This window comes from Taeniopygia guttata, chromosome 2 (assembly GCF_048771995.1).
Source record: "Taeniopygia guttata chromosome 2, bTaeGut7.mat, whole genome shotgun sequence".
NCBI classification, from domain to species: domain Eukaryota; kingdom Metazoa; phylum Chordata; class Aves; order Passeriformes; family Estrildidae; genus Taeniopygia; species Taeniopygia guttata.
In genome coordinates this window covers 140,380,150-140,401,754 of record NC_133026.1, presented here as the reverse complement: position 1 = coordinate 140,401,754, position 21,605 = coordinate 140,380,150, and the positions used below count along the sequence as shown (strand labels likewise).

At 42.0% G+C, this 21,605-nt stretch overlaps 1 protein-coding gene across 2 annotated transcripts; it reads right to left on the bottom strand.

The window, feature by feature from the left end:
* Window positions 1-106: 106 nt before the first annotated feature.
* Window positions 107-20,883, bottom strand: RNF139 (ring finger protein 139). Of its 2 annotated transcripts, none has more exons than XM_030266678.4 (2): window positions 20,747-20,883; window positions 107-2,161 (listed from the first exon to the last, which is right to left on the bottom strand). In XM_030266678.4, the coding sequence occupies exon 2, from the start codon at window positions 2,100-2,102 to the stop codon at window positions 351-353; it is 1,752 nt and encodes a 583-aa protein (XP_030122538.1). In that variant the 5' UTR covers window positions 2,103-2,161; window positions 20,747-20,883; the 3' UTR covers window positions 107-350. The 2 variants fall into 2 exon arrangements, with proteins under 2 accessions (XP_030122538.1, XP_030122539.1); XM_030266679.4 differs by lacking the exon at window positions 20,747-20,883 and adding an exon at window positions 7,047-7,429.
* Between the last annotated feature and the right edge of the window lie 722 nt (window positions 20,884-21,605).

Below are 21,605 nucleotides of genomic sequence, written 5' to 3'. Positions count from 1 at the left end.
AGTATTTTTCATTTGCATCCAGAAGACATTGATTGGGGATTACTGGTATACAGTCTTTGGCACAGCATCATCACTACATCAATTAAAGAGTGTTTTTCCAACCAACTTAAAAACGTGAAAACATTTTATTCCATGTACAATAATGTACATAATTTTAAGGTGGTCGTGAAAGAGACCAGCAAAAATTAGAGGTATATTTACAGTAGCACACACCACAGTAAACAACCACCATTCACAGACTCAACATTGAGATACTGCTGTTGTGCTTAAGTACAATAACTACAAAGTGATACTTTTATTCCGTTGGAGTCAATCTTGAACAAATACCTCACGGCTTAGTAAAAGACATCTTAATCACCAAGGGAGTTAGAGTCAACATTAAGAGTCTCATTCAAGTGCTGTGCCACACAGTCGCCATCTTCCTCATCACTATCAGAACTGTCATTATCTTCATTTAATTCATTTTCAGCATCAGCAGCTTCTTCTGCAACCCGTACAGGATTTTCATTTGGTGCTACAAACCCGTTGTTGTTAGAGATATTGGCATTTTCTTTGTCCTCAATATACACTTTTTGATGGCACATTGGGCATGTGTCCTGAATGTACAGCCACTTCCGAAGACAAAGTGCATGGAAATAATGGTTGCATGGAGTAATGCGCGCAGAGGTGGTGAACTCGTGGTAGCAGATTGCACAGACATCATCAATTTCATGTAACCGAGCTCCTTTTACCTCTGGAAGCGAGTTGATTTTCTTCACAGCAGTGCGGCGGTTTATAAAAGTCTTCCAGCCATTCTTGGCTTGCAGGTAGATGTTGAAGTATGCGTGCAGACACATCATGCAAGCACGAATCTTGCTTCCTGATTCAAATACCATTGTGTAAGCTCCATTTCCAAACATGATTACTCCGAATATAAACTCAATAATATTGCCAGTTGAGCGAACATAATAGACATAATCATCAAGTTTTTCCCATAGCACATTATAGTAGCCGTCAATCATAAACAATATATAAACAGTGATAGAAACGATTACTTTTAGGCAAAGCTCTACACAGAACGCTGTGACTGCAAAAAGCCAAGTATTTAGTGCATAGTGGTGCCAGAGGATGTAACTGAGCAGAACTGGAAGAATGAAAAGGCAAGCGGAGACAAACAGTACAGGAAAGTGTCTGCGGAACGATGACACATGGGAGGCACTGAGAGACATCAGCACGGGGTCTGTCATTCCATGGATAAAATGCAGGACTGCGGTCAACAAAAGGCACATGTTTCGACTCAGGCGAACCAATCGTTCCTCTGGTTTCAGTCCACTTAAACCAGTCTGCAGAGCCAGAATAAAAAACAAGACGGGTGCTACAAACCCAAGCCTTTTGTCATCCTCATCAGTTGACCCAATGAAGGCCAGGATACCAAGTCCCAAATAATGCGCTATTGAGGAAATGACGGCACTCATGCCCAATACAGTTAAAGTAGAGTCACACCCACTTATGATCAGGCTGCAGATCACTTCCCAACAGTTATCCCATGATATCAAGAAGAATTTTTCTTCCGTGTTGTTTTCAGCCATCTTTACTACATAAGTTAATACCACAGCTTGTGCTGTAAGTCTTGTTAGCCAAAAGACACGCAGTACAGCTGGAAACTGAATCCTTTTCCACGTATCTTCCATCAATAGCTGTAATCCATAAATACGATACATGTGCCTCACCAGCAGATAAACGTATCGTACCGAATAATAGAACCACTTAATTTTTGTAGCTAAAATGGCCGTGGTATTTAGTGTCAGAACTAGGCCTGAAATAAAAACAAGTACTTGCCGGACATTTAAAGGTAATTCAACGACTAAGCCAATTACAGGAATCAGTATATCCAGGATGATGAGTTGAGAGTATATGGACTGCATGTTTAGCAATGTAACATATCCAATTCCAAAGGTAAGCTGAAGGATGGAAAGTGCCATCCATAGTGAAGGTCCTTTATGTGGGAAAATCTGAATTCCAAATGCAGCTGTGTTGTAGGCACTGTAGAAGTTTATGTGCAAAGCAGCATAGTAATTCACCAACACTGAAGTTGCAGCCAGCAGAAACGCTGAGGCAATCATGTAGAACTTGAAAAGTGCTCGCTGTTGTAAGACCAGAACAACGCTGGATACAAAGACACCTAAAACCAGATTGAAATAATTTAGTTCTCAATAGACGTTCAACAACAGATTTTAACTTACTAGCTCTGGAGCTACATTTATTTAATGTATCGCTTTCCCATTAGTCACTTGTAACTTTGCATTACCAGTGGTGCCCTTTTTAGAGAACAGGCAAGAGGACAAGTTAATCTCTGTATTTAACATCTGTGCATTACAGCTGTGATGCAAAGCCACAGCAAGCCCTAAAATCAAAATTATTGTGAAGTTTGTTGCAGTTTTAGACTAGAATAGTGACAACTCCCAGCATTTCAGCCTTAATCCTGAAATCCAAGGGTAGACAAATTCTAAAAATAAACAAAAAAATCCCCAACAGATAAAGCACCTCCTTTATAAGCAAAACTAATAAAGAATAAATGAGTAAGATTTAGTAAGTCCCCTAATTCACTTGAGCAAGGCACTCAGCTACAGCTGTCCAAGCTGGAGTACTAAAGTAACCAAAACCTTTTAGTTAAACTCTTTAATGGGAAAATTGTGAAAAATTGCCGTAGTTTGCTGTGGGAAAGGCACTTTTATTTCCCTTCACTTTGCCTTTATTTCTGGTAAGAGTGGTGACAAAGGTCACATGAGGAAGACCTTCCACAGTATACAGCTTTTGTGCACAGGATCCAAAACTGCATTAATTGCCTCTGTGCCAATGCCAGTGAAAACTTGTCTGTCTTGTTAGAAGTCAGATTTAGGCCTTGAAATTCCTGTTTGCTAACCTCTCCCTCATATTGACCATGACCACATCTTGACCATGCCTGGGAAGTCTGCACCTTCCTGTGAGAAATCCTATCAGAGCAACTGCAGTATTGGGAGTTTGGGGTTACATGTCCTTGCAGTAAACTTCTGTAATTTATTAATTCCATCACTGTGCACTCCATAGGTAATGGCTCTGCCCTAAGAGGTGTTAAATTAAATGGTACTTAGCACTAGATTAATTTCTTTAAACAGTTTCTTATTCAGGAACACATTGCCTTTTTTTTGGACATCAGATTCCAGTCAATGCAACTGCTTTCTCATCCAAACCAGTCTGGAGAGATTTTGATCTCTACAACTGATATTTGATTCTAAGTTACTTTCAATCTCTTTACTAAAACCAATGAAATCACGAGTAATCCTCTTTCTACTGGAGGATAGCATCAGTCTTTTTGACAATTGTAGTTTAGGCTGTTCTAAAGCCACCATAAACAAGTGTTTAAAAACAAAATTAAGCCATAGCCTCTTGATCATGAGAATAAAATATTTAAAATAGCATTTGATTCTTCCAATAGCGCAACCACTGCTTGTATAAAAACAACAACAACCAAACACACACAGATATACAAACTGCCCCCCCAAAAAAACCCCAAAAAAAACACCTTTGGATCCTGGAGGATTGAGAAGAAGGGAGAGGATCAACATGAATCAACTGCAAAAGGAAGACTACAAATAAAGTTATGACTATGCCTGAACAATATTCCTTGCCAGCACCACTGGCTGATATAAACACAGTCTCCTTAATTAATCATTAACCTCGTAACCTTGTGAAGTGGACTGAAGAAAAGCATCTATCAGTTTTCAGAAAGCCCCCTGAATTGTAGCTCAGTCCAGGAAAAGCTGAATATTAGTTACATGCAGCATTTTCTACAAAATAAGCTTGACATTTGCCTTGTCACTTTTAACCACTACAAACATGTTTAGGAAAGCCAATACTGCTGACAAGTTTGTAGCCTTTGTCTTTTCTCAGAAGTCACAGAAAAGGCTCACATGCCTGTACAAGGTCATTATTTATGTAATTCTGATCATTTGAGCCAAAGGAGATGCATTTTGCAGTAAGCAGGCTGCTCTGAAACACGCCTTAACAAAACCTATTTTTGTGCCTTGCAGTGGCAGTAACAGGACTGTATTTAGATACTGCAGGTCATCTTAAAACACTGACGTTTCACATGCAAGACACATCTCTAAAAACAGTACAACAGTGAGTCAATAGAGCTTGTCCTACTGGTTCCTCTGAAGAGGCACTAACAAAAAGTACAGCGTGTCTCTGTTAATACATATGAGGAAAAGTCAAGACTCACTTAAGGAGACTCAAAAGACCCTAAGAGGTAACAGATCTCAGAAGGGACAGTGACCACTCCTTTCCCCCCATCTCCATTTATGTCACATAGTCCATCTCAACATAAGACTTTGCTCTGCCCTGTGCCCATCCCTGTTTGCCCTTCAAAACAGCAAGCCTTATTCCATTTTCCCTCTGCTAGGAAATGCTGTGGTTCCTCCATTGATAAGGTTTGTCTCTCTACTCATCTTTACTATTTCTGCCTGTGCCACCCCATTGCCAACTGTCCCAGTACGGCCTCCAAACACAGCACTGAACCAAACTACACTACACTTACTTTTAAAATAATTTATTGTTTTACAATTAATGTCTCAGTCTCATATTTTTCCTTTAAATCCTGAAAGTTGTCAGTATCTTCATAGCAGTCCACTACTTAGGATTCGACTTTCAGTCACGTGCAGGGGACAATCACTTTTACACATCAGCACTTCATTCATGTGGAACTGCCAAACTATTTTTCTCTAGCTCCACATCTTTCTGCAGACTCAAGTATTTATAGTTCCCTTCTGAAAACTCAGTGTCCTCACTGAGGAGGGACTGCTGTCTGAGGTGACAGCCACAACTCCTGGGGGTGGTGGTTCTGCTGGAATTGAGATACTTAAATCCAGTGCAAAGATACGAAAGGCAAACGTTGTGTTGGGAACAAAGCAAGGTTAACCAAAAACAGGAAAGAAAACGTGCTCCAGCTGTGGAAGTTGGTTCTCTGCCATGTATAACTCTATTTACTTGCGTAGAAAGTGATGGAAGAATCAGACCAAGGAATCCTGCTGTAAAACTTTGTAACACCCACGCAGATCTGTATTAGCATTCCTGATGAACTGTACTCCCAGAATATTTCAAAACTGTTTAACATCACCTCCAAAAATCATCAATCTCTCCAGAGCTTCAGTCTTTGTGTCTGGTGGACAGGTTGTCTGTTTATCCTGTGCTATTGTGCTATAGGAAAAGTTTGGATCAGTACTTCAAAGTCTGCAAATGGTAAGTAAAATGATATTTTCTCACTATTTAAATACAAAATGATCCAAAATAATATCACTTTCCAAACAGCAGCAAAAACCCAACCCTGTAATCCTTAAATTCAAATGAGAAAAAAACAGATTCAAAAGTCTGAACCACATGGAAGGTGTTTAAGATCATCTTTAGGTGCCTATGTTTTAATCTTCAATTTTGGAAAACCAAGAACCACATACCCCTTTTCTAAATGTTCAGGGTAAGTTTTTTGGCATAAAACATTCCCAAAGTTTTTTTGTAGAAGGCAAAAGGCACTTCTTCACCCAACCCCTTCCAGAAAAGTGTTCATATAAATGCAAACCTCAAAAGTGGCTTAATCTGTTAAGTACTTAACCAGTACCATACACTTAAGGGACATTGAACAAGATATCCACCACTCATTTACACAGGTAGGTTTAATTTAGACAGCCCCTGGATCATATGATGAAAGACTCCTAAAATTAAATTGGTGAGGCACTACAATGCTATTTTTTTTAAAAAAAGGAATTATCACTCTTAGCAATTCCCTAAGTGTTGAACAAAAGGTCAAGAAAATGGTAAGAAGGGAGGAAGAACCCCTGCTCCCCTTCCTGGAGCACCTCATACCCCTGGCACGGCAGGACAGGTAGAGCCTCCGCAGCATCACTTCTCATGTGAGCACAGACTTCCCCTGGCACCCTTAACCAAAGCAATAATAATAAACATAAAAATATAATAAATGTTAAAAACCAAAATAAAACACCTGCTGCGTTTTGTCACCTCCTCCCTTTGCTCTCCTCTCACCTGCTGTCTTGCTCTAGGTTATTTTTTACTTTTTCCCCCTCTGTCATCAATTTGTGTTATGCCATCACACACTTCTCACTATGCACATTTCCTTTAACCCTCTCTTCTCTGCTTCCTGCCTCAAAAGCTGTACCGCCTATTTCCTTCCTGTTTTTCTTTTACTATAAATGTCAGATAAAATCCATCCCTCGCGGGCCTGCAAAAAAAAAAAAAAAAACAAAACAAACAAACAAACAAAAACCCAAAAAAACCCCCAAATAAATCCGAAACAGCAACTTGATTTGTTTTGTGTTCTCCTTCCTGCCTTAGGATCGCCAGCTCCAAAACGTGATACACAGGACAGTAGCACCGCTACAGCAGTTCACTGAACGGGACTCCCACCGAGCCGAGGCTATGTAAGAACCCTATATTGGAAACAGTATCACCTAGTTATACCACTGATTTTCATACATCATGGGAAGAAAAAAAAAAGGCTAGAAAATAACCGTTGAGGAGTTTCAAGAGTCTTCTCTTTCCTCTGGGAAGCAAATTCCCGGCACTTCTGAACTGCTGTTTCTAAAATAAGGCTTCAACTGCGTATTTCAGGAAGACATCACGCTATTCAAAGGGTTTTTTAAAAACCACATGAAAACCCTATACCCACTAAGCCACATGTCTTCTCCCCCCGAGTAGGAGGAGAGGGTCAATCACAGCCCCGAGCCGGGTCCTTGCACCGCTACGGGGGCAGGAGGCGGCGGAAGGAGCCGGGGAGACAGATCGGGGAGTGAACCGAAGCGGGGCACGAGGGGGAGAGGCGATGATCCAGCCCGGGCGGCCGAGCAGGGGCTCGGCGGCGGCAGAGGAGCCGGTGGGGACGGGAATGGGAATCAGGGACGGGAGAGACGGGCCGCGGCAGCAGCAGCAGCCGGGAGGCGGGCGAGGGGCGGGGAGCAGCGGCGGCCCCGGCGGGGCTCGGTCCGCGTCCCTCGGGAGCGGAGGAAGGGAAGGTGTCTCACCCAGCAGCCGCAGCAGCGCGCCCAGCAGCGCGGCGCTCACGGAGCCGCCCGGCAGCGGGGCCGAGTTGAAGATGGCGTCGATGAGGAACAGGCTCGGCACCCGCAGCGCGACCTCCAGCCCGGCCCGCAGCCGCGGGCCCAGCCGCAGCCGGGGCAGCCGCGGAGGGCCCGGGGCCGCCATGCCCTGCGCGGGGGGGGGGCAGGCGGGCCGCCTCTCCCGCCGCTGGAGTAGCGGAGGGGGCGGGAGCGAAGGAAGGGAGAAAGGGAGGGCGGCCGGGAGCCGCTACCGCCCCGCGCCCGCCGCCCGGCGCGCCCGGCGCTCCCGCACCGCCGCCTCCATCTTCCTGCGCGCGCCCGGACAGCGCCGCCCGCCGCTGGGGGCGGGGCCGCACGAGGGGGCGCGTGCGCAGCCCCGCCCCCGGGCTCGGTGGGGCCGCGCTCGCGGAGCGCCCCCGGAGCGGCGGCGGCGCTGAGGGCAGCGCTGAGGGCAGCGCTGAGGGCAGCGCTGAGGGCAGCGCTGAGGGCAGCGCTGAGGGCAGCGCCCGGGCTGCCCTCAGACGCCTTCAGGGACCGCGACCCCGCCGCTTCCCGGGCAGCCCGTTCCAGCGGCTAATCTGCCTTTCTCTGTAACACTTCCTGATTTCCAGCCTAAACCTCCCCTGGCGCAGCTTAAGGCCATTTCCTCTCGTCCTGTCGCTGGTTTCGTGGAGGACCGACCCGCACCTGGCTACAACCTCCTTTCAGGGAGTTGGAGAAAGCTGTAAGATTCCCCTTGGATCTCTTTTTCTGAACGCCCGCAGCAACCTCAGCTGCTCCTGGTGCTCCAGTCCCTTCCCCAGCTCTGTTGCCCTTCTCTGGACACATTCCAGCCCCTCAATGTCCTTCTGGCACTGAGGGGCCCAGAACTGGACACAGCGCTGGACACAGTGGGGAGGATGTGACCAAAGGAGTCACAACCGCACCACTTTGTGAGTACCAAAGGACAGCCCCCGCCCTGGTCCTGCCGGTCACACTCTTCTGATACAATCCAGGATGCCTTTGGCCTCCTTGCCCATGTGGGCATGCTGGCTCAAGTTGCGGGATGGCAACGGGGCTGTCCCATGAGTGTTTTTGGCCCCTTGTGTCCCCAAAGTGCCCCTAAAGCCCAACCTCCTGGCAGGAATCCTCTGCCAGCCCTGCAGAGGCCCTCGGGAGGGGTCAGCCCCGTGTCCCCCATCCCGCAGCGCTGCTCACGGCTGCAGCTCTGCCCCGCGCTGTCCGGGGATGCTGGAGCTGTCCAGGGCTGTCAGGAGTTGCGCAGCCTGATTAAACGGGCTTTAATCAGAATTCCCGTTTCTCTTGAGTGGGATGCACAAGACCTGTCTTAGCCAATGGATAAGCATAGAGAAGGGTCAGAGGGAAAAAAAGGCTTTTTCCTTTCAAATTCTTTCTCCTTCCTCATGCATTTTCACAGAAGCCACAGATACAAGGACAATTGGATACCTCAAGCTGCCTTGATTTTTCATCCAGAGCTGTAGTGATAGGACAAGGAATAATGGGTATGAATTAAAGAAGGAAAAATTTAGGGTATACATTAAGAAGAAATTTTCAGCTGTGAGGGTGGTGAGACACTGGAACAGGTTCCCCAGGGAGGTTGTGGCTGCCCCAACCCTGTCAGTGTTCAAAGCCAGGCTGGATGGCGCTCTGAGGAACCTGGTCTAGTGGCAGGTGTCTCTGCCCATGGCAGGGCAGGTTGGCACTAGATGATTTTTAAGGTCCATTCCAACCCCTTAACATTCCGTGATTGTACCATTTTTACTAAATAAAGAAATGATTACTAAGTTGAAAGCAATGTGTAACAATGTTAGCTCATCTGAAACTGGGACATTTCCCACCCCATCCCTTGTGGGAATTTAAAACATGTTCCAGGACACAACTGAGATGAGCTTGTGAGCCTGTTGGCATCTGCCACGCTGCAATTTCCCACCAGCGTCTGCCTCCTGCTTCACCTGCTGGGGCTCAGCCTTTGCATGAACCTCATTTGTCCATGGCTTAAGCCCTTGGAAGCCTTTCTATTGTTTCTGAAGGGATTTGGATCAGACCACAACAGTATTGCACAGGAATTTTCCTAAGCAATGCCCCAGCTAACAAAGCCAGAAATGTTGCCAGATTGCTAAAGGATTGTATTACAAAATCCATGGACATGGACAAAGTGCACGTTTTAATCACATACTGAGAGGCGTTACTCTGACCTAGTAAGTCTCCCCACAGCAAATAATAGAGGTCAGGGTTTAAAATGTGAAAACATTTGAAGATGGCTGAATCACAGTAATTTGGACTTGGCTAAATCATTTTGCTCCTCAACTAAATATAAAACTGCTGAATGTAAATAACAGTATTTGATTTGAAATTAAAAACAATGTAAATCAAGCACATCGGAGTACTTGATAAATCCCAGTAACATATATGAAGATATTCATTTATATGAGGTGTAATTTCAAGAAATGAACAACTCAAAGCACTATTTATGGAAATGGAACTCCCCGACCTCCCAAAGCCCTTTCAACTTCATTTAATATTTTCATCTGTAAAGAGGATCTTAAATGTATTTTTGCAGTACATGCTTCAGGATCAGAGGTGATGCTGTAGTACATATTTATATTGCTTTAGGGACTTGTGGATTAAATGGAACCTATCAAATGGATTTTCAGGTTTAAATACATGCATTTACTGACATATTTTGCAGATGTTATTTGGGCATATGAGTGCAGTCATGGATATCTGTAAATTACTTTGTGCATGAACACTTCCAGGTTGTAAACATTCCAGAAATCCTAGTGTTAGTAAGGTGTATCACATCAAATGAGTATGTTTTACACAAGTTTTTCAGAAAACTTATTTCTGTTAGGACTCCTACTTTTTATTTCAGTTCAATTAAAAAAAGGTAAATCTAAACTGGATTATCAGGCACATGGGATGCAGGATGATGACATCTACTGGATATATTTCATTTTGCAATTTGCACTACTTAGCTTTAAATGTAGAATAATAAACCAAATTCAGCATGGTTACACAAGCAAACCTCTGTTGAAATCACTTCAGTCATAGACACAAGTGCAGGAAAATTTGGCGTATAATTTCAAGAGTTAAATGCAGTCTCAACTTCTTTGTATATTTGGGTGTTAAATACTATTCCCAGTACATTTTTATAAATACACCAAAAAAGGTTTCTTTGGTTGAGGAATTGTTCAATTCCTCATTCCTAACGAACATACAAATTAAGAAGAAATCTGCTTTATTTGTCTGTATAGATGAATTGTCAAGGGGCAATAGTCCTGGCTCCAGATTAAGGTTGTTCCCCCAGTATCACTGGGACTGGGTGTACTTGCCCTGACTTGGTGTCAGGTGTCAGGCCCACACCCAGGACACCCAGGCAGCACAAAAGAATAAGCCCTAGGGAGCTGTTTCATAATAAATAAGAAAGTAATATTAAAAAATATTTCCGGAATAATTAATACACCTCATGTATGAGGCTGAGTCAGACAGATGCAGATCAGTCTATTTCAATAACAAGTCACTAGAATTCTTTGATGTTCTTTATGGTATGTGGGAGAAGCTTGGGTTTTACTCTGTCATGTAAAAAAGATTGTTGAGGTATTTTTGATAGTTTGGAGCAGTCAAAATTCATATGATTTTTTTTTTTCAAAAACCGTTAGCATTTTTTCATCTGAGATTTTTAGAACAAGAGGAACTGCATAAATGCAAATTATCAGCTGTATAAGTCACACGCCTTGAATTAACTAGACATAAGGGAATTTTTAGTTTCTTCTGGAATGGTGGAATAGCCTATTTTCTATGTCAGTCTGCCAAGACCATGCTATGGGGCTGTGCCTATATATTATCACCAAATCTAAATCTACTTTTTAGGAAAACTACTTTAGATTTCTTAAAACTCCCCCATTTCCTTAAATGCTCTCATGATCCCTTTGAGCCAAAGGCTTTATTGCATTAATGCAAGTGCTTACATCAGATAGTGAAAAGTCACAAGGTCTTGCAAAAATCACATTTTTATAATTAAAAAGGAAAAAAAAATGCAGGGAAGGTTTTAAGAGGATTTTTTTTTTTTTTTCCCTAATGACGAGATCCTGAAAAACTAAATGCACATGATGCCTTTGCCTTGAAACACCTTGTGTAAATGTAGCTTGATTCGGTAGCAGTAATTTTTGTAAGAATGAAAACAGTTGTCTCCTAAGAAAAACAGTGCAAATGCACATGTCAAAACTGTGTTTTAATTTGCAATGTATGCAGCAATCCATTAACTATTCCCAAATTTCTTTTCTCCTTTCCAGAGAGACCTTTTGCAGTGGATTCTCTGATATCATATTGCAATCCTCGTATAAGAACAAAGCTCTGTACAATTGATTCTTCTTTTTGTTGTCAGTTTTTCATTATGATCACTAAGGATATCTGTATTTTGGACTGAAACAAAACCCAAAGACTCAGGAAAGGAACCTAATGTGGGTTTTCTTTTCCTGGGATGATGTTCCTGCATTAAATAGAGTGCTCTGCATTTTTAAAAAGCCAAATATCAATATTTTATTAATATGGGCTTTGGTGGATTGGGCTGCAGCTGTGCCTTGGTGCAGCAGCTCTGTGCCTCCTGCAGAGAACAGCCTGTGCCCCAGCTCCGCCGGCTGCTGCAGCGTCCTTGCGCTGCTGGTGAGCACAGCTGGGACAGCAAAGTGCCCTCCCTGGCACAAAGATGCACAGCTCTCCTACATCTCTTGTGTTCAGTGTAGACAGACTTGCATATGGGGCACTGCCGATGCAGTAATGGCAAAATATTGAAAGATGAGCGCATATATTGCTGCTTAAAGTTCAACAGAAATGATTTACACTCATGTGAGTATTTTTAATATTATTAACAACACCACTAGCCTTTACCCAAGAGTAATTTATATCTGTGTCTTCTTCTGAAGAGAAAAAAGCAAATCAAAGTAGTATTTTAAAAGCTAAGATAAAACCTGTAAATATAGTTATTGACATAGGGATCTTCTGAATATATTAAGAATTTCCCTACAAAAATTCATGTGGTTAAGATTAGTTATTAGGTTTCAGTTTTACTCCTTCTCTTCAGCTAAATGCCATGGGCTTAGATAGTGTGTCTTAAAAGATGCTAACAAAGCAGAAAGAGATTTACTCATAGCTAACATGCAGCAAACCAAATTGTAATAACTTGTTTGTGTGAAGGATTGATTTTGATTTCTCATCTGCATCATGTGACAATATCTGTAACACGAACCCTGCATCAGCTCTGGGGTCTGCAACACAGGAATGACATGGAACTGTTGGAACAAGTCCAGAGGAGGCCACCAAGATGATGCAAGAGATGGAGCACCTCTCCTATGAGTAAAGCTTGAGGGAGTTGGTTTTGCTCCGCCTGGAAAAGAGAAGGCTTTGGGGTGGCCTGATTGTGGCTTTCCAGTACTTGAAGGGAATTATAGAAAAGATGGAGAGGGACTTCTTGAAAGGGCATCCAGTGACAGGACAAAGGGGAATGGCTTCAGTCTGAAAGAGGGTAGGTTTAGATCAGATAGTAGGAAGAAGTTCTCTGCTGTGAGGGTGGTGAGACACTGACACACGTTGCTCAGAGAAATTGTGGATGCCCCATCCCTGGAAGTTTTTAAGGCCATGTCGGTTGGGGATCTGAGCAACCTGGTCTAGTGACAGGTATCCCTGTCTGCAGCAGGGGGATTGGAATTTGCATGAGCTTAAAGGTCCCTTCTAACTCAGGCCATTCTATGATCCCATGATTCTGTGACTCTGTTCCACGTAGTGGAGCTTGGTGTTATTATGGATTATTGTTTGAAGAGAATGCTCACTTGGAAAGTTTGAAGCACCCAAAGATTTTTCTGGCTTGACAAAGCAAGGCAGGTGCTGGAGAGTCAAAGCACATGGACAAGCCTTAGGTCATCGCTGGCAGGAGACAAGAATAACCTACAAGGGCATCATCTGCATGAGGAGAACCTCTTAATTCTGTAATTTTCCCATAATCATTTAATGACCAGTTTTTCATTCCCTTTAAAGTAAATGACTGCTAAGAAATGTGGTGACCTTACTGGTTATGGCTTTACAATTTTCTACTGAACACAACTGCGCAGATAAAAAGTCTTTGGCCTTTGCCTTCTGTGAAAATAAAAAAGGGCTTAGAGAACAAAGTTTATTAACAGTTGCTCGTTGGCACATTTGTCTCATTTCCTAGCTCTGACCAGCATACTTAGCAAGGAGACAAGAAAGAGAGAGGCAAGGAATATGTCTGAGGACTGCAGCCCCTTCCTGCGTGTCTCCTGCTCCGGGAGGGATGTCCTGGTGGACAGCTCCAGGTAGCTGCCAGCCAGGGCCCTGCCCAGCTCTGCCCGAGGCACCGTGCTCCCCTCCAGCCTCCTGGGCTCCACATCCCCTCTCTGCCTGCCCTTTGGGAAATCCACCACTTTAACATCGCTCCTCCCAGATCCCTCCCGATCCTTTCGTGTTCCAAGCACTACACGGAGAAATGTCTGTCTTTCCTAAGTCTCCACACACACATTGCAGCTCCTGCTGCAGAGATCTGCCTTCTTTCCCAGAGCTGCTGCCTCTGTATTCCAGGCCTGATTTGAAGACATAACTAAGCAAGCAGAAACCAAAAGAATTTTTTTTTTTCATTATTGCCATGTATTCCTTTTCAAGTGTTTGAGCACATCTTGCTTGAGACAGGCAGTATTATGAACTTGCCTGTTGGATATCATCCCCTTTCTTGTGGTTTTCCCAGCCCCCTAATCCTGTTATTAATCCATAGGAGAAAAGACAGCATGCTTCCTACAAATTGCATACTCAGTAAAAACAGGTCTAGAATGTTCAAGTAGTAAAATATTTTAAAAGTATCTCAGACCAGATGCTGGAAATTTGTTCTAGGAATTAATATTCATTACATTTCTAATATTTCTGTATTTTAATATTAATTTCTGTTTTGTAGCTGTTCCTGACTATTACTTCTTGTAATAGAAGTTCAGTATCTATTTGTTCAAAGAAAAATGTATCTGCTAAAACAGGCAGGAAGCTGGAACACCCTGACAGCTGGTGCAGCACATTTTTTCAATTGCCAGACAGCAGCTCAGAAATGGTGTGCCTGAGAGGGAGAAATGGAAATGATTGTGATATTGTTCATGGAGCACATGAAAAAGCACGTGCTGCCATCATAGCAGTTTTTCTGACCTCAGTCATGCTTTGTGTTAGGCAGCTGTAAATGTAAGAAAGAAAATGCAGATCTAGTGTTAATTTTTAAACATATTATGAAAAATCTCTCTTTGAAACAACAAATTAAGTTACAGCTGTACCTATAGAACCTTGCACTATATGTTGTTTTTTGTAGCTAAGGAAATTAATTATGAATTACAATTACATTTTTTCCCCTTACAAGGTGATATGTGGCTGTATGTGGGGAGTTTGTATCCCTGAAAGGCAAGATCTGCTTATTCTAATTCAATACCTGCTCAGATATTTAGTAACATCTGGAATACAGTTACAGAACTCCTGATTTGCAAAGTGAATAACAGAGGGAAAGGCAAGTTCCTTTAGTTTGGGGCTTGACATTCATTTTATCATTTATGCTACTTGTTTTGTGGAAGACAGAAGTGGAGAGAATCAGAATTTCACTGGGAACTGGCATTGTCACAGCAGAAAATGTGGTGCTCCTGAAAAACCTGCCTTGTAGAGGAAATGTCATCTGTGAAACACCAGGCTCCCTGTCACCCCTGAGCTGAGCCTGGCCTGGCAGACTTGCCTCTGCCTTGAGCTTCACATTGCCATTCCCAGTCTCACTGAACTCCGCTGTCAGTACAGAGCCTTGGCAGAAGAAATCACAGTGGAAAACCTCTGCTCTACTTTCTGAAGTCACATACAGGACAACCCTGCCCCTAGTTCCCCTGTCCTCTGCCTACACAGTCCCAAACAGGAACTGTTTGCTAATCTGTGGGCTGCTAAATTTAGCTGGTTCTTGATAGCTGAAAACAGCTCACAGACTGGATTGTACTGCTGGTCACCAGCACCTGTAGCCAGACAACACCAGCTAGCTGATATAAAACCAGGTGCAAACAATTGGCTCTGTCAGCTGCTCTCTATAGGAGCATTAAAATAATAGTAATACTAAACTAATAACTATTATTGTTGTTATTGTTATTACATACTGGAAATAATAATTTCTATACTTTTGTCTGAAATTATACACCTCTCAGGATGATTTCAGTCTTCAGAAGAGTTGATCTGGGAGATATTTTTTCATAGACAATCTGAGAGAGACAAGAGGAGAGAGAATGCAGAATTATACGGGGAACTAGATCTGCCATGGCAGAAGATGTGATCTTCCTGAAAGATCCTCCCTGGCTGAGGAAGATATCAAGGTGAATATCAGAGCCCAGCACTGGCTTTAATTACAGCCACATCAAATATTTGTGTTGGAACCTGACACCATATGAACTTTGTTCAGCTTCACCTTCCACTGCAAGGTTAGTGTTTAATAACTGTTAAACACTGTAATAGTTATTATAACTATAACTATTAATGAAAACGGTAATTCCAGTTTTCATCAACAGTAGTTTCCTATAAAAGCCACTGAAACTTGTGGGTTAAATGTAAAAGTAGCATAATAATAGACTTGAGGCCAAATGTTTTCTTTAGGCTTTGAATAAATGAAGCTCAGGATATTTGCAGGTATGAAGACAGAAGCCAAATGCAAATCTTTATGAATCAAGAAAGACAAATTTGCACAGCTTGAAAGCTAAATTATTCTTGATAGGGGAACTTTCCAAAGCAAAATTTCACTTCAAACTGCATACTCGGGTTGTTGTGTTAACAGCTGGGAAAGCCTGTGTGGTGTGGACACTTGAGAGTGCATTTCCAGCCAGCCGTGATGCTTGGTGGCCTGGCCAGAAGATGGCAAGCGTGTTTTGTGGGAGAAGAGAAATGTGCCAGGCACACAGGTGTTCTGGTGGTGTAAGAATCAAACAATTCAGACTTGAAATGTTAACATTATTTATATGATCCTTGTAATGCTTGAACTGAGATAAGAAAAGAGACAAAACCTGTGATAATTTACAGCTGCACAAGGGGAGGGAGGAAGCGCTTGGGGAGAAAAATCCCTCTGGCCCCACTAATATGGGATGTGCTCCTGAGGGATGCAGCAGGTGCCAAGCCTTGCACCTCTGCTGCCCCACATTTAGGATCTGTCTCTGTTAGAGCAGCTTTGAAACAGCCGAGGAAGAATCCCACACAGGTCACAAATAGTACCCAGCATCTTCCCCCAGCTCTGGGCTTTCTGACCAAGCATCCACCCTCACAACGGGCAGGAGAGATGTCTTTCCTTGCCTTATGAAGTGACAGTGAAATACAATCTTCAGTTAATTATTTGCTTTGCTCTGCTATTTCTTTCCTTCCTTCCATACCTTTGGCATGGGAGGGGCAAGGACAGGCATGCAGGGAATTTAGATATTGCTTTGCAGCCTGGCACTTCTCTCTCTCAGCTATCAAAGACGTATCGTTCCTGAATCCTTTCCAGAATGGCATGCAGTCCTTTTATTCCTTAGAAGCAGAATAATTCTGTCTAGTATTTCAGCCACTGGTAACTGGATAAAGATCTTCGTTTATCAACTCATTTTGAGTTGGCTGGAAGTGCAGATTGGAGAAAGCAAAATACCTGCTTCCCAGTAGGGGCTGAACATTCAGATCCTACAAAGCTCCTTTTCACTGACCTGGCATTCCCCACTGTGGAAATAGTCTCTGTAGGGAAGACTAAATTGAAGGGATACATTTACCACTTAGGGCAAAATGTCATGATGCTCATAATGCCTCTGAACTTACTGGAAATCATGTCAGAGTTTTGGATCAGGACTGCAAGAAGTGTGACTTTCTAGACCAGGGAGCTTTGGTGTAGTTGTAAGATACTTTGCTGTAGTAGACAGCTGAATTGCTAACACTGATCTTTATTTGTAGCCTTTAGCTGATCTATCAGATATCATGGGCACAGGTCACTGGTTCCCCTAAGGGTCAGGACAGAGGTCTTGAACTTAATTACACTTTGTAATATGAACTGTCATAGGGACCAAAAGACTGGGTTGTGAAGAGATAGGGCAATATTACATAGACATTTGTCAAATGTATTTTAGGATACAACACAAGACATGTTGTATTGCTGATCAGCTGATTCAAAGGCACAGAATGTTTCCCACTGCTGTGGACTGTTTTAGGGGAGCTATTGGGGACCTCAGACAACATTTTAGCCACAGAAGTGGCTGAACATGATGGCTCAGATGAGTGGGGTTTCAGTATTGATAATGCTTGCACTGGATTCCTCAGACCAGGCCTGAGTGCATGAGTGCATCCACTCATGGACCAGAGAGAAAACGGATCCTCTGTGAAATGTTCCATTTTCTGTCATTGCCCACAGGGTGGGCTCAAACACTAATGCTGTCTAAACACTCCAGTCACTTTGGACACAGATGGACTCAATGATCCAACCTTTACGATTCTAGGATTCTATGACTGCTTGCAGTAGAGCTAAGGAGTGGAAAAGAATTTTTGGGGAAAAAGGCTGATGCAAATAAAATAGAACATACCACAAAGAGAAGAAAGGCTTTCCCCCCCATGCATTTCCATTATGGTTGATTTTTGCTAAGCTGATTTTCATATGCACATTTTGAGCAGCTAGGAATGTCATGAACAAGGAATGAAACAGAAATTTTAGATGTTTCAGTAGTCAAAAGTGTGTGTGGAAATGATACAGGAAGGATGGATTTCTTCTGCTTTTTGAAAACACTGCAGCTTTGCCAGAAATTTCAAATATTCCTGACAAGGATGATGTTATATATGAGGCTGAGGAAAAAGGAGTTACCGTCTCATCTCCATTTTTTCATTTAAGATAAGATGTATTTCTTCTAGTTAAAAGCATTGCAGCCTTCAAATGAAAACATTTTCCTACACCAGTTGATTTTTTGAGGACAAAAGGACCAGTGGTGATAATATTCTCTGCATTTTTTCTGACGGTAGAAAAAAAAGTGCATGGCATAATATGCACAAAAAGATTATTCAGTTAAGCATTACAGAAAGCTTTCCATCTCCAAAGGCAGCTCAGCACAGTGATGAGCTTCCTAGTGAGCTGTGGAAATTCTACTACTGATGGTTTTTATAACAGGAGGGCAGGGAAGTAGCTATGAAGATTTATTTGTATGCCTCCTACCAGTGTATTGATTTACAGAACATTCATAATTAATTTCTATATAGTAAATGATGGAGGGTTTCTAACGTTTGTATTGTGTCACTGTGCTCCTATTCTATTCTATTCTATTCTATTCTATTCTATTCTATTCTATTCTATTCTATTCTATTCTATTCTATTCTATTCTATTCTATTCTATTCTATTCTATTCTATTCTATTCTATTCTATTCTATTCTGTTTAGCTGCACAGCAACTCTTCAAGGTGCTTTGAACTTTAAAAGGCCTCCTGCTGGGAAAAAAATCTGGAAGGAAAAAATACTTCTCTTCTGCTGGTTTGGCAGTTCCTCTCTCTAGCTCAGTGTCTCCACACAAGCCGTGTGCCTGGACTGCTTTTGAAGAAATGTTCCTGGAATTGCACCTTTAGTTTTGTCTGGCATGACAATTCTTACAAAAGGATTTATTTGCACTGTCAGAAAAAATTATGGTGTATTCTCCTTTCTGAGAGCCAAATTCTTAGTCTCTACACAGGATCTTATTAAACAGGATTCACTCCCTACAGCTCAGTGCTCTGAGAAGCCTTTGCAAAGTTGCAGTGGATGATCCCCAGATGTTTTGGCCAGCCTGTCCCCAGTGCTACTATGGGTCACTCTCTCTCTGCTCGTCCATCTCTGAAATCCTTCCAAGAGGAGATGAAGTGGAGGGCTCACAGTGGCTTTAGCAGGATTTGGATCAGGCCATCTGGCTAAACCTTCTTGATCTGTTTGAACCAATGGGCTTCTGTGTCACTGGTGAAATGGGTGGTCCCTGGTTTAATCCTTGTCCTCCCTTCATCCCAGCAGGAAGTGGCTTCACAATGAACCAGACAATGGACTAAGCATTCTTTTTTCCCAGCCACAGACTGGTTCCCTGATTTGCATTATCCCATGAACACACGATTGCAATTCCGGCCTGAGGAAGCAGATGGGATCACACACAAAAAACAGGGATAAGGACAAATCCACCTGCACCAGGTCTACCTCACTGAATATGGGTGAACATACTTTGAAAACATGTTTGTACTTTTTCATTATCAGTGTCCCAAAACCTTGCAGTTCACATATGGTAAAGATTGCAACTATAGGAACTAAGAGCTTTAGTAGCTTTTCCGTTATCTTTCCTTGACTGGATATCTCTTGGTAGTCAGAATTGGCCTTTTAGAAAAAGAAACTATCAAAATAAAATTTAAAACAAACAAACAAAAACCAAAACAAAAACCCAAATAAAACCAAACAAGCCTGAAAACTCCTTTTGGTGAGGCTCTTCACAGGAAAAAAATAAGTGTTGTATGATCAGACTGGCTCAAACTCCTAACCAAACAGGCCTGTGATAATTGTGGGAGGGAGGAGAAAGCCATGGAAAGAGCTTAGTATATTAGACCTCAGAGTAATGCTTCTGACTATCCAGGGCTGAGTGCCCCATCCTATTATTATTCTATCTCTTGCTGCAGATTTTTGTAGCACTTTTGTTTGGGCTTTTTTTTTTTTTTTTCCCTAAGCTATTTTAAAAATAAAAACTGTCATAATTGGAATGCTTTTCTTCTTGTGTTGGAAGACAACAAATTACAAATGTGCCACTGGCAAATGATGCATAGGTAAGAGTGTTTATGAACTTTGCATTTTTCAAAGCCAAATTACTCCCTAGAAAATACAAAATAATTGTGGATGTTGCTCAAAGTCTGTTATATGGGGACTACCTATAGTGTTGATATCATTTCGTCTTTGTTAAACATTCTTAGAGACATTTTGAACCACCCATTCCTGTTCCCACCAAGTGATGTTGTTAAGACTTAATCAATATTTCATTTCTGTCAAGATTTTTATCTCAGCAACCAGCTTAATACACTGGTTTTACCTTTTCTTCTTTTAGATTTTGTGTATTAGAATAGCATCCAGGATTTATATAATGGAAAAACATTTAGCCACAAGGACAAATTATCAGCTATTCTCAGATTGTTAAACTCAGTGGAATGAAGGAAACCAACTGAGTCTATGACAAATGGGGGAAGTTTCTCCAGAATTGTCATTAGTTCTGTTTAATGACACAAAAATCAACCAGGGGTGTCTAAAATGAAATGTTTTTCTTCAGCTCTCAAGAGAAAATTATTAGAACTACAGCTGTTTACCTTTTTTCTTCTACTGTAACATCAGGCATTACATTAATAACAGCAATTTGTATAAATTCCAACAATTCTGTGGCATGCACTGCATGCTCTGCAATCAATGCATTTTAAGTTCATTTCAGATAGAATGTACCTGGAGGTGATTTCACCTTAGTTGATGAAAATTGACTGATCTGAGGAATAGAATTTGAAGCTCTTTTATTTGAAATGAAGCCTGACAGGACTTTATGTTTCTAATATAAACATTATAGAGACAGGTGACAAGCATTACTTAAGCAAGATACAAAAATGTGCATAGCAGAAGCTGGTTTTCTTACCTGTGGCAGTTCTGAGCCCTCAATGCTTGTGCTGTCCAATGGAAACTCCATCAATAGATTTCTCTGTTTTCTGAAAAATCTCCTACTACAAGCCCTCCTTCTCTTGTTGCATTTGTCATTCCAGTCACTATCAAATCTTAACAGATCTTTTAAAGGAAGAAACAAAAAAAATATATGTATTATACCATATAATATAACCAGATTTGAAAGCATTTTCTTTTGTAACTCCCATATTTCCCTGTGCTCTTTCTCATTATACTTAATATAACTACACTTTTAAAATATATTGTGTGCAGCATGTCTTTCTGTGAAATCCAAGATACACATTGTGAGCTCTCTGACAGCTACAAAAGGCAGCAGAGTGGGGAATTACAGGTCATCTAAACCTGGCTGGGATAAAAGTGTTAACCAGTAGCACATAGAGAACATTCCTGGGTTGGACTAGGAGGATTAAACAACATGAGCTGATTATGCTAATTTTCTTCATCTCCTAATGTCTTTGGATTTCTTCACTGAAATTGAAAGAAAAATTCCCAGTGTGTAGAGATATTTCACCCTTAATTTCCCAGAAAGATATCTGCTTTATATGATAAATACAAAATAAGTATGAATTTGTTCTCTACTCAGCCAAACACTTTGTTTGCAAGAATTCAGAACACAGCAGTAAATGCTGGGTTACACAGCCAGTTTTTGTGCTAATCAACCACTGTAACAAAGTTTAATATACTGTTACTTTTGCTAGCACCTAATACCTGGCAGCTTTTCACTATGATGTGAGAGCAGCAAAGTAAGTAATTTACTTTCATTGGTTGCACATTTTCTCATTCAGGCCGTTTTCAAACTCATGTAGTTTTCACAT

Coding starts and splice junctions, on each gene's coding strand:
- RNF139 (XM_030266679.4), bottom strand. CDS start 7,227: ATGGCGGCCCCGGGCCCTCCGCGGCTGCCCCGGCTGCGGCTGGGCCCG. Junction 2,162..7,046: donor CGCGCTGCTGCGGCTGCTGG/GTGAGACACCTT, acceptor ATCTGGTTTTAG/GTGTCTTTGTATCCAGCGTT.